Source organism: Erithacus rubecula (assembly GCF_903797595.1).
Source record: "Erithacus rubecula genome assembly, chromosome: 9".
NCBI lineage: Eukaryota > Metazoa > Chordata > Aves > Passeriformes > Muscicapidae > Erithacus > Erithacus rubecula.
Window position 1 is genome coordinate 13678954 of NC_136660.1, and position 13426 is coordinate 13692379.

A 13426-nucleotide genomic window follows, 5' to 3' on the forward strand; every position below is an offset into this window, starting at 1 on the left:
CCTTTAAGGGTAAACTTTGATTACCCACCTCAAATTAAACACCTACTCATTTTAACTTGTATTATAATTATACACTTACTGCAACAGTAGAAGAAAATTTACAAGAACTTTTAAATCTCAGATTGCTATGGAAAACACTATCTCTTTGCTGAAGTCTCTCTATAAAATTTCATTTACTTTCAAACAGTAAACAATATCCAGTATAAAATTTATAAACATTTGTAAATTGCTTTCTTAAAGAAAGAAATCTCAACTACTACTCAACATTTTTCTTAAAAGAACAATACCAAATCTTCAATACTTAAACATATACATGCTCCTTTCACATAGTAAACTGTCGTCATGCTTGAAAGGAAATAAAAAACAAGGAGAGTGAAACAGATTAACTGCACAGCTCCAATTCACTTATTTCAGACAAGATACTATAAATCATCCTGAAACAAAACAGGCAATTATAATGTGCACAAATGTTATGATATTATGCATCCCTACTGGTCCAGTGGTTTAAATTATTGAAACTGATGGTTGAACAAGGGCATATTGTTTCAACACACCTAGATTCTTTGAACAATTCTAATTCTTCCTTCAGCTATACAGTGCTCTGCAGATTTCTGATGCCAATAAACAGATAGATAAATGTTTCTTAGATAATTCAGGCCACATCTAAGGGGATTAAAATATATGTCCCAAATTTCTCTAGCAATGTCTTTTGTCAAGAGTCACATAGGGTTTTTTCCTGTCAATACTGAAAGAAGCATCTAAAATTAAAGTAAGTCCATACATTTCACTCCTCTTCACCTCAGTGTAAGGGAAACAGGAGTGAGAGCCACAAGACAGAATTATTTCAAAACACAATCAGCTATTTGTAAACACTATTTCCTGCAGAAAATCTGCAACTGGTAGCTGCAAGAAAAAGCAGCACGTAAGGTAAATCAATTAGCTTGCTAATTTCTCACCCTCATTCATTTAGCTCTGCACTGTATTTGTCGTAATTGACTATAATTATGTTAATTACCAACTCCAGCATAATTACTATATTTATTGTCATTGAGCACACTATGTACCCAAAGCAAAGCTGGCATTTGTTGGGCATCAAAAAAAAAAATAAATAAAACCACACAACTGTCGGGAGGGGTTTCTCTGAAAACTGGCTGATACACCTTCAGCAAATGAAAGGGTAAAAGAGATTTCATGCAATGCTAGTTTGAAAGCATCAGTTCATTAAGGATATTAATTTTCTGATAACTACACATTTAAGCATGACACACTGGAGCAGTATCTACAGGATTTAGCAATTATTAATGCGTGACAGTTTCAAATGCTAAGTGAATCAATTAAACAGCAGCATTCACAATTTGAGAAGAGATAACTGCTTCATAACTGCCTAAGACTACAATTTTCACATGACAAAAAAGGGCCATTCAGGCTCCTTCAAAACCTGACAGGTCAAGAAAGAAGTTTGAAACAAAAGCACCTTATAACCATCATCTCTCCTCTTTACTTGTCAGATCAACTTTGCTAGTGTCTCCGCTGAAATGGCATCACCATGCCAGCTGCCACAAGGTGATTTTTCATGTCTTGTCAAAGAAATCTTTTATTCTATTTGCTCTGCATTAACATGTTACATTTATTGATCAAGCCCTTTCTGCAGCCACAGCAGGGCACTGTGCTCTTATGCCTAAGGGGGCTTTGATGTCCTGGTGACATTCTAGACCGAATAATGCACATACTAAATGGATTTAATGCAGAAATGTGTTTGTGCATGACAGCTACATTAATAACAGCCCCTCACACTGATAAATATGCAATTGCTACGATTAAGAGTTACCCAATTATGGTGAAAATATTTTTCTACCATATAAATAAAACCATCAAAAAGTTTTAACAATAGTGCATTTCCTTCAACATTTTAAAGTGCTATAAAGATGAGTCTAAAGGCTTTAAAAATATGTCATGCTTTGTTTTGAATTCTGGCTTTTATTTCCATCTCTCTTTTGTTGTTCATCTTCCTGTTCTGCATGTCTCATTGCTGCACAGATTGGGAAGGTGGTTAGGAAAAAAAAAGAAAGCCTTTCTTTCACTTATTCAACTTACAAAGAGGAATTTGCCCTGTAAAAAATGGAAGCCCTTTTCCAGGCTGCCACTTGCATATTCCCCCAGGCAAAAAAACAGAAGGCAGAAGAGAGAAAGAACAATACCTTGCCCACAGAGAAGATATTACAGAGCCTCAGCCTCACAAAAGTCATGGAGGAACATTCCAGACTAGGATTGAAGTTCAAGGGGACATTTTCATACATGCACCTTCTTCATCAGACAGTAGAAATTATGCACAAGCACATACTGTGCAAATTATTCAGGCTCCTAGCAGAAATAATCTGCACCCTAGAGAGAGGGAAGAGATATTTGTATCTCCATGAGCACAATTATTGGATTAATCCTTCCTCATTGGCCAAGATTAAAGAATCACTCTCTCTTTCACCTCATAGCTTAGTCCGAGAAGGAATCTCTGGAAGAAAAAGGAAAACAACTCACATGTTTAAAACTACTGAGGACAAAATTACAAGACGGACTTCTCAGTGAATTGAACTGCAGATGTTATTTATAAAAGCATGCACCTGTTTGTACAAAACCACTGACATCTGTTATTCAAGCAATGGAGTGCATTCAGCCTTTAATGTGAAAGGAAAAATTTTGAACAAACTCATCTAGGACAAAAAGATATAGAGTAAAAAAAGCTTTGAACAAGTTGTGAATTGTTTGGGTTTTATTTCTTCCCATAAGATAGCAAGATGCATCTGAACTAAAACCATTTCATTTCATCCAAATATCTACTCCCTGCCTGTATTACATCCTTCCTACTCATTAACTGCTTTCTTTCCTTCACCAGTGATTATTACTTACCTTGTTCTTTTTTTAGTGAAATCTTTAACTTTCCATGATCAACAACCATTTTTCATTCCACCTTGAAATCCTTTACAAAGTTTCCAGATAACACTGACACATCAGTGTCTCTTCTTCCCATACTCTATGCCTTAGCAAAATGAGAACTGGGGAATATTTTCCACATATTATGGAAGGATGCTGTTACTAGGGAAGGCTATCAAAAACAGTTGCCATGAGAGGCTCAGGAGCAGATTTCCAAAACAAAACATCTCTGCTCCTGAAACATACCTTATTGAAAATACACAGAGTAAATAGCTCATTTCTAAAACAGCTGAAAATCACTATGAAATCAAAAGAGCTGCTATTGCTCAGGCCATATCACACCAATAACAGCATAATTTAGGTTGGAAGGACCACCTAGAGACCATCTAGTCCAATTCACTGCTCAGAAAAGGAGAATTTCAAAAGTTAGATCGGGTTGCTTGGGGTTTGCATTTTAAGTATCACCCAGGATGGAGATTCCACAGCCTCTCTAGGCACCTCTTACCACTCAGCCTTCCCTGAGGTGGCAGGAAATTCCCTTGCTGCAGTGACAACTGCCTCTTGTTCTTTTGCTGTGCATCTGACAAGAGTTTGGCTCCGTCTTCTTCACAACCCCCCCTTAGCCCCAAAAGGAAACAAAAGATATTAGAAAGTATTCAAACAAAATCAGTGTAATGAAAACAGCATGAGAAGAAATAAGTCACAAGCAGACTACAGTTGCCTGGGATTGAAGAGTTTCCATCAGCCAGAGACATAAGCAGGAGGCAATCCAATGGTACCACATCCTGCCAATTACAGCCAGCATCTTTTAAGGAGACACACATTTTCCCTTTTGCCTCCTACACAACAAACTGCTGTTACTCCTCCTATTTCTCAAAATTCCCATGTAAGTTCTCTTGTACCTTTCACCTCTTTCTTTCCTTTCCATCACAGGGAAAAAGGGGATATGTGTAACCACTGTGACTGGTGACAGCCACTTTGAATGCCAGAAGAAAGAGCTGGATCCATGTACTGCTCAGGGTAACAAGGGGAGACACTAATTCTTGGAAAAATGCAAACAAGAGAGACACAAAAACAACTAATGTATTGTGATTATGTATCAAGTGTTGATATTAGATATATCACACCTGATGCAAAGGTAATTAAGCATCTACACACCCCCTAAAGTTTATTTAAGAAAGAGGAAGGGGCTCCAGCCTGGGAAGAATTCTGAAGTCAGAAAAAAAATGGTGAAAAATGTAAATTTTTCTTTTTATTAAATTGCCAGTTCAAAAGAAATAATGACAACCCTCCCCTCCACTGTTATATGGACACATCACAAGCAAAAAGAAAATAACCAGGGAAATCTGAGTAACAAAACCACCATATGTAAGAACATTTGGTTTTCTTTTTTCCTTTCAAAAAACACACAAATTCCCATCCAATAATAAATCAAATCATAATAAAAGCTAACATCTTTACTGCAAATAACTACTGTGCTAGCAAAACACAGTATTCTCTTTATCTTTTCCTATATTTTGATCACCTTTGGTCTTCTTCATTCAACCCACACTTTTACCAAGAGATAGCAAATTAAACTAGAAAATCAAACTTCTTTCTAAATCAACATTAATTGTAGACATTGTTTCTCTACTGAAAACAACATAGTAAACTTTTCAAATTAAGCAGTTACTAATAAAAATCATAAAAGTCATGATTATACTCCAACATTGTTAGATTTTTAAGCAATAATACCCGTTTAAAGAAGATGACACTGCTTACACTTCCTTCAACAGCTGCCCAAGACATTCTTCTATATTCACAGTCATTTAAGGTTATGACATTCATTCTATCTTATTTGACTTTCTCAATAATATGCAGGTACAGGGTTTATATATGAGTGCAGACCAGTGTGAACAATTACTGTACCATAAATACTTTACCCTTAGTTTCCATATGCTTAATAAATCTAAGCACTACTCAAATGAGAAACCCTTACAGCTCTCATCCAATTTAGTATTAACTTCCCAAAGGAAAATTAAAAAAAAAAATAATAAATCCACTTCTCCCCTTTCCCAAATCTGATTTCTGGTCTTAAAATGCTTTTACAGATTTACAGCTACAACTTCTCCTACATCACAAGCTGATTGTTCTTCCCCAAACCTCAATAAAACCAAATTATATCCCTTCTGAAAAAATAGGCTAAGTGTTTTGGGTAAAGAAGAAAAGAAGGAAAGAAAACACAGATTTCAGAAATACATCACCAATTTTCCTCCCCATGAAAATATGATCAGAGTTTTAAAGAGATACTTTACATCCAAATTTAATGTTATTATTTTACTTTATGAAATGAAACAAATTCAGAGAACTGTTCTTCAAATCATGCATTAACTGAGACAGTTAACTTTTTTTCCCAGAAATGTAAAGAAGGAGCAGTCTTGTCAATAACATGTAAATCTAAATACAGACCTTCAATTATCATCATGACAAAATAAATAAAAAAAAATTACCATTTGATCCCCTCCCCCAGAAAAATTCTCTTGTCTGATTACAATATCCAAAGGTACAGAGTCATTGTATAATGTAACAACAATCCACAGATTTAATGTCTCCTTTGCTCTGCTACCTCTTACATGTAGGATTCAGTCTTTCAGAGTAGAGAAAGGCTCAGAAGAACATCTATGAGTGTTAAGTGAGTTAAAATCAATGGTTGTTTCTTCTAGGAAAACAAGGCACCAGCACACTACTTTTTGTATTACTCTTCGCAAGCAGATTGTGAGCTTACCTCCAATGAAAGAAAAGGAAAATTAGTTGAGTCCAACCCTACTTCCACAAACCTACTTTTTTTATTAAACAGACAATTGCACTCAAATTCTTTCTCTGTATACTTACCCACATTTTTCAACTTGAAATACACTCAGTTGAACCTCAGCAGGCTCTTATAAGGATTAAATGAAATGGGACACTAACAGGAATACTACAGAATCCTAAACCAATCCACGTATTAAAATACTTAGAAAGAATTACAAATTCTAACTGTGCTTAGCTTTAGCACTTAACTACACAGACGCACAAAAATAAAATCATAGAACAAACCACATCATCAGGGAAAAGAGCATTATAAAGCACTTATAGTAATAACCAGAAATCCATAAATAATTTTATTAAAAGAGAGAGAAGCATACACTTACTTGTGTTTTGGTTAAGGAAAATTCACTTTTGATCCCATTCTTCACTTCTTCAGGTAACAACACTTATTTTCATTTGAGAACAAGGCATAAGTTTCTCAATAGGCATCATTTATGTTAACACATTTATGTTAATTTTCCAGACTCACCTGGTTATTCATGCTCCAAGTGTGGGAGAAAAGGAGACAAACATTTTATTAAACAGTGTCATCCACTTGATAACAATTAAATGTACCCAATATACATCCTTCTACTTTGAAAAAGGAAACAGTCTATTCTTGGAGTTGAAATTCCACATTGCACTTGAAAAATCTAGATGCTGCCACATACCTTAATAAGTTGAAGCTAAGATCTAGCCTTTTTGCCATATGTCCATATTTTCTTCCCAGGAATTCTGGAATTTCTTCACAGTCCTGACTAATGTAGGACACCTGAGAAATAGAAGCAACAAGTATACATTTCATGAGCAGATTTAGTTCCTTGTACAGATTTGTCTGATTGATAAAATGGTAATGTGCAACACAGTGAATTGGCATCACAGCTTTAAAATATGTAAGTTTTACAGATATAAAATTTATCACACAAACTCATTTTCATATTGATACCATCAACTTAATATTCATTACATCTATAGTCTTTATGTACATTTTGTCTCCTTCCAGGTAAAAATACTTCTAATAAATAAACAACATTTCTTCTATTTCACTGTTAATACTTCGATTTAATGTTACTTCACATTACCATTCTGATATGATCCAGAAGAAAATTGTTTGAAGGATCAGAAACCACCCAAAGGATCCTTCAGTTTGGCCCTTCATATACAACAAATAAAGGCTGTTTTCTAAATTTCGGTGCAGAAATACCTAAGCAGTGTACAGTCAACCCATTCTCCTAACCATCCTTTGAGAGGATTATTACTCCCAGTAAGACACTAGGACAGAGCTAGAGAGCTGCCCATGACCTGAAAAATGAAGCATGCAGCTTCTATTCAGACAGACAAGTCTCAAAGATTTCTGACTACACCACCTATGAGCAGATCACACTGCTCATTACTCCTCACATGCGTGTAAATGTCTTTCTCTTTTTCATACCAGCCCATCTAACTCATCTTTAGCAAACACAGGAAGAATTGTCTACTCAGCTTGTTTGTTTCTATCTGGTTTTAGTCAGGATGAAGTGAGTGATAATATTTCCAGAAGAACACAAAAAGTAAAGCAGCTAAACTTGCTCTATTATCTCTGCTATACTGTTATAAAAGTCATTGATTTGATTTCTTCAAAGAAACTCCACAAAGCTTTTCAAAACTATTGTCAAGAATTCTATACATCTATATTGGCTCATCCTTTCAGTGTTCAAAATACTGACATTTCAGATTTTGTGCTGCAGAAATCTTAGTTTCCCTTAATGACCAACTAGCAAGTTAAGCACCATATTAGACCACTATCTATACAATACTGTTATTATCCACCACTTGATTATAAAGTCAATTTCAACACCATATTCCAATAGTCAAAAATATGTTAGATGAAAAATGCCAAAAAAAAAAAATCCATCAAACTTTGTTTTGATAGTATTTCACCTTCTGTTGAAACAGAGACTCCTCTGCAGAGCAGACTGACAATTTGTACTTCGGCAAGTCATCCTGATCTCCTACGCTCTAAAAATGATTGCATCTGATAATACTATATGGCATTCCATTTAATTCATTTTGTTCAATAACTTCTACAGATAAAGCTGACAACAGTGAAATAATTTTTATGAGCAGAAAACAGGTAGCTTGAAGCTCAGTTTAACAACTTCTTCCTCTTGTTAAATCAGACCTGCTCTTGCAATATATTCTGCTACCAGACATCCACACAACTTGAGCAAATAGAAGAACAAAAGGGAAAAGAACTGTCTTGGGTAGTTGGCATTCTAATGGTTTGGATATAACAGAAAATGTTTTGTAGAATTTATTGAATTAAATATGTCGGGCTTTTCCTCCAGTTTTCGTCTTAAGATAATCACAAAGGCATTTTACAACATACACAAAGGTATGCAGAAAAGAACTGTGTCACTTTTCACTGAATGGTAGGTTTTTTTAAATTAATTCTTGCAACCCCTTTGAAAGACATCACATTAACAGCTTAATAACACTTTGGATTAAGCATTAGGTTCAATGTAATGTGCTGAAACAGAAACAACTAAAATATGATGCCTATTAACGCTGGATGACAAGACTGTCTTGAGGAGATACAAACACAGCCAGAGTACAGAGCCCCACTTTGCCTTTAGCCCAGGGAGGAGCTGAGAAGCAGCAGGGGACTCTGGCCTGCTACACACTGCTTCAGAAACTTACCTGGCCATAAAAGCCCTATCCATGAGAATAGAGTTGAAGAAAAAGATTCATACATACGTGGTTTAGCACATACAGAAGACAAAATACATAAAATGCAGTAAGGCTTCAGCCTTTGAACAGTTACAATATGCAAATATATTTACACAACTGGTACAAACAAATTATTCACAGGCATATTTGCAGATGACATATTGTTATCATGACCTCTCTTTTTCATGCTGAGGCCTGGTAAAGGCATTTTACTTCCACAGAGTCCACATCAGCACACTCTCAGTACAATGCTAATATAAAACAAGATGTCAGTAGACAAAGAATATTTTCATTGTTTCAGTTCAAAAACATTTATTCAAGATACAATAAAATGTACATAATTCAGTATTCTTCCTTTTGCTTCCACTTCAAATAACCTCAAAATTACTATGAGCTTCCAAGTACATATCATCCAGAGACATCACCACTGAGAGATGAGAGCAAACATGCTTTTCCCAAGACTCCAGCTCTTTGGCTGCAAGGCACATCAGTAACACCACATTTCTTAGATTTTTCTATACCAGCCACAGAACATCACATAGGATTAAAAACTGAAGGTAGAGGTTTCCATGGCCTAATTCTCCAACTCAGATATAGCACAGGTTGGTCACAGTCAGTCATTACAGGTGCCCTGTTCAATACTCCACCAAAATGTTCAGTTTCCCACAGAGGCCAGCATCAGATAGGCTATGAAGGCCTGAGATATTCTTGCAGACTCTTCAACACACTGTATGCAATTCACAAAGAAAAATATATTGTTACAAAAATTTAAACATCAGTTAACTATCAATACCAGTTGCACCTCTCTGCTTTAGTTTGAGGTATTACCATTTACTCTCTGCGATCATTCTACAATGATACTGTAATCTTAATAACCCATAGAGTAACATCTTTGTTAAAAAATGGCACCAAAAAGGTCATGTATGAACTCTCAATACTGCATATTCTCTCCCATTGAAGGGAATTATATCTGGAGAATATTTCCAGTCAGCTGAGCATTACATTTTACTCTATGGTGTTAGAAGATTGGACGGTGGGCACATAGCCAAATTAAGGGCTCAAGGGAAAAGGCAGTGTGTCCCTAAGTGCCAGAGTGCACCACAGAGACCACAGGAACTGCTTCCTGCAGCAGCCGCGAGATTAACTGCTCTCATATCACACACTTATTTACATGAATTCCACACAGGAATAGTGACCAGATTAAAGAGGTAATTAGATGGGCAGCACCCTGGTTTTCTGGTAAACCAAATTCGCAAAAATAAAACAAGCTTCCTTCTCCTTAGCGGGGAGGCGAAAAATAAATAAGAGTTCTACTTTTAGCCACAGGTTCATCACTAATGTCATCAACTTTTAGCCAGAATTTTTTCCAGCAGCCATACAAGGCGCTGGGTAAAAGTCAGCAGGATGTGTTATATTTCGTAACTTCTCTTTAACCAAACCGAAACATACATAGGCAGTTTCAGGAGGAACAACACATAGCAGCTCTCACTCCTTCTCCTCCAGCTCACTCCCGCGGCCTCCCGCAGCCGGACCGAGCCGGAGCGCATCCCGCCGGGAGCGCGCTGCGCGGGATCCTCGGGGGCGCGCCCGCCGCACGTGAGCGGCACGGAGCAGCGGCACGGAGCAGCGGCACGGGGCAGCGCTGCCCCGGCGCTCCGTTCTCCGCCGGCGCTGGCAGCGCACCCCGGGGCCGCCCGGCACTGCTGGGGATGGTCCTCGGCCCTTTCCCTTCGGCGGCCTCGGAGGCGATACCTGCGCGGCTGGAAACTAAACCTGCCCCGTGCGCGCCCCACCGAGCGGGAGCGGCACCGGCGGAGCGGCGGGAGCCGGCGCCGGGTTGGGACAGCCGCTGCCAGTGCCGGGGGCGGGGACGCGCCGGCCGGGGCGAGCTGCCCGCGGCAGGTGGGGCCGCGGCCGGCCGGCCTTGCCCGGACACTTACCTGCGCTCCGCTCACCACGACCCCCGCCATGGTGCGGGTGGGCGCGCCGGGGCTCCGCGGGCCGGGCCGGGCCGGGCCGCTGCCGGGCAGAGTCAGCTGACGCGGGCGGAAGCGCGGCCGGGCCGGGGGCGGCGGCAGCGCGGAGCTCCCGCCGCCTCCTGCGGCCGGGCCGAGCGCGCAACACGGCCCGGGGCGGTGACAGCGCGGGCCCGAGGGACCCGAGCGCTGCGGGTGCAGGGCACGGCCATCCTTGTCCGCCCCGCTGCGACATCCTACCTGGAACGCGAGTCCAAAGCGGCACACAGCGACTGCCGCGCCTCACTGAATCAGCTCGCTTGGAAAAGACCTCTTAGAGCACCCAGTCCAACCTGGGACCGGACACCACCACCCCTGCTAGACCATGGCATGAAGTGCCATGTTCACTGTTGCCTTAACACCTCTCGGGACAGTGACTCCACCACCTCCCTGGGCACCCATTCCTATGCTGAATCCCTTTCCATGAAGATATTCTTACTCATATCCAACCTAAATCTCCCCTGGCCCAGCCTGAGGTATGTCCTGTCACCAGCAACCTGAGAGAAGAGACTGACCTCCATCTTCCCAAGCCCTCCTTCAAGCTGCCCCCACCCTACTCCAAGCCTTCTGTTCTCCCTGCTAAACAATCGCCCAACTCCATCAGCCGCTCCTCATCAGACTGGTGCTCCAGACCCTTCCCCAGCCCTGCTGCCCTTCCCAGCCCTGGGCTGTAACAGTGCTGGAACAGGCCATGGGAAGAGAAGATGGAAATAGCCAGGCTGTGACAGAGGGACTGGGCCTTGCAGTTCAGTTCCCATAAAGTGCTAGATGACTTGCAACATAATCTGTACTGGCTTTCCACCTACTACATGCTCATTAGTTTGTGGCATAAATCATAACTTGCCTTTGAAGAGATGTATGTCACTGGTAAAGCAATGCCTGCAGAAATAAAACCAAAAACATGCTATCTCCAGGAGAGGTTCACATTCTCACAGCAATATTTTTTTTTGTCTCTAGAACACAGGGTAATTCTTGTGGAAACCAGAAATACCTTTGGAACTATCAGAAAACCCTGTCAAACGAGTCTTTCCAGGACACAAGAATTTACTAATTAAAATAATGGTATGGTGGTAGATTATCACTGTTCAGGCAGACTAGAGGAGCTGCAGGTTTTCTGCAATAATTTTATATGAGACTTTTAAAGGTTTCCCAAGCTTGGATCCTAAATCCTATTAGTCATCTACCTACCTCTTCAGCTGCCTAAGCACCTTTAAATATCTGGCTCGTTTTTTGCCTTTATTGCTAATATAGCATAACTCACTCTTGCTGAAAGCGCAGGCACATGCTGTGTGGGGAAATAAGTTTCAGGAGTATATGTATTCCTGACTTTCTTGAGTTTATTCAGCAACACAGCAGAAACTAATACTGTACTTGCTGCTCTACCTCTTAGTATCAACAGAATCAATTCTTGGTACAGCTGTGGCACTAGACCTTCTCTACAGCCATTCCTCCTTCAGTGACTGCTGGACAGGAAACACCGAGGAAATAACAGAGGAAAAAAATGGTTTTCCTCCCTGATGTTTTAATGTATTGTGTTAAAAATGTCAATGGGCCAACATGCATAAAAGTCAAAATATGGTAAATAAATAAATCAGTCCAGTTTTTGTGTGATCTAATTTTCCTTGTATCATGTAAGACAGAAGAATCAAACCCTTCAGCCACAGCAAATAAGCTGATCCTACACTGATGAATAAAACTTCTGTTTCTCTAAGTAAGAGTTTTCCATCCAGGCATACTTGCTGGTTCAGATCATCACTCAGCATGCTTCAAACCATCAGAGCCTTTATTTATCTATTAGATTGTATAGTAAATAACATATGCCAAGAAAAACAAGTACTATGTGAACTGTAAATTTAAACAAAGCAATACATTCTCTTCTTTCTGTATCTACTTCTTTTTATCTGCCTTTTAGCTCCAAGCATGTGGTTCCCACCAGAATGAACACATACAGCTCAAGGCTCAAGTGGCCCACTGCTAGAGTTAGCTGTATTTGTCTTAATGGAGTAAACTCAGTTCAATATTACACTCATGTAAAATTGGAACAACTATATTGAAAACAATTTGGCACATCATAATCTACATTATTAGGATTAATTTTAGTAGAGTGTTAGCTGTAACTTTAGAGATGTCTGTGAAGAAAAAAATCCCTGCCTAGTTTACAAAATAGCCCACACAAATAATAGCAAGTTTGGGGTTTTTTCCAGCTTCTTACATTGCAGTTGCATTAACCTGCCATTGATCCTCCTACTTACTAGGCAAGACCTTGTCTAGAGGGAAAAGTTGCAGGTGCAGCTCCCTAAACTGGGTGACTTAAATTGACTTTATCATCTCTTCAATCAGTCAAGCTGAATTTTCTAAATTACAAAAACAACTTAAAGAGGTGGCAAACTGTTTTAAGTGCATCAGGCTTATAGTTGCTCCTTTGAAACCAGTTCAACGTTTTCTTGTACAGACATGGCCTAGATTGTTATCTGTCATGGATAAATAATAGATTCAAGTGCCGTGGTGGGTAACAAAAAGGGAGTGCTACCGACCGCAGTGACAAAATGGGACTATTATGCTGTACAGGAAGGGAAAAACAAAACTCTCTGGAACAGAGAAAAGGAGAAGAGAGATGACTGTCTTATTGTGGTGCTTCCCTAGACTTTGAAAACATACATCTCAAAAATCCTAATTCTGCTGCCAGTTTCCTACAGGATGATGGGTGAACTTCTCAAACTTTGTATTTTGTATTTTTAGAGTCTGCTTTATTCCCTAATTTCATAAGTACCCGTCACTTGAGTATAATTTTCAAAAGCAATGAAAACCCAAAGCTGTCTGCCACCCAAGGACTATTTTGTAACATCTGATCTGCAATTGTAACAAAGTCATAACACAGTCTCCGCTTTCAGGCTGAGTCAATGAGCTCATTAGTTTGTGCCCCATGTTGTTAGAAAGCTAAAATCCATCAC

At 39.4% G+C, this 13426-nt stretch overlaps 1 protein-coding gene across 1 annotated transcript in view; it reads right to left on the bottom strand.

Annotated features, from left to right (window-relative positions):
- LRMDA (leucine rich melanocyte differentiation associated) overlaps window positions 1–10591 on the bottom strand; it is a 605660-nt gene extending 595069 nt beyond the window's left edge. Inside the window, 2 exon segments of the mRNA XM_079312590.1 lie at window positions 6423–6523; window positions 10401–10591. Of these exon segments, the coding sequence (XP_079168716.1) occupies window positions 6423–6523; window positions 10401–10430 (131 nt within the window). The 5' untranslated portion in view covers window positions 10431–10591.
- Between the last annotated feature and the right edge of the window lie 2835 nt (window positions 10592–13426).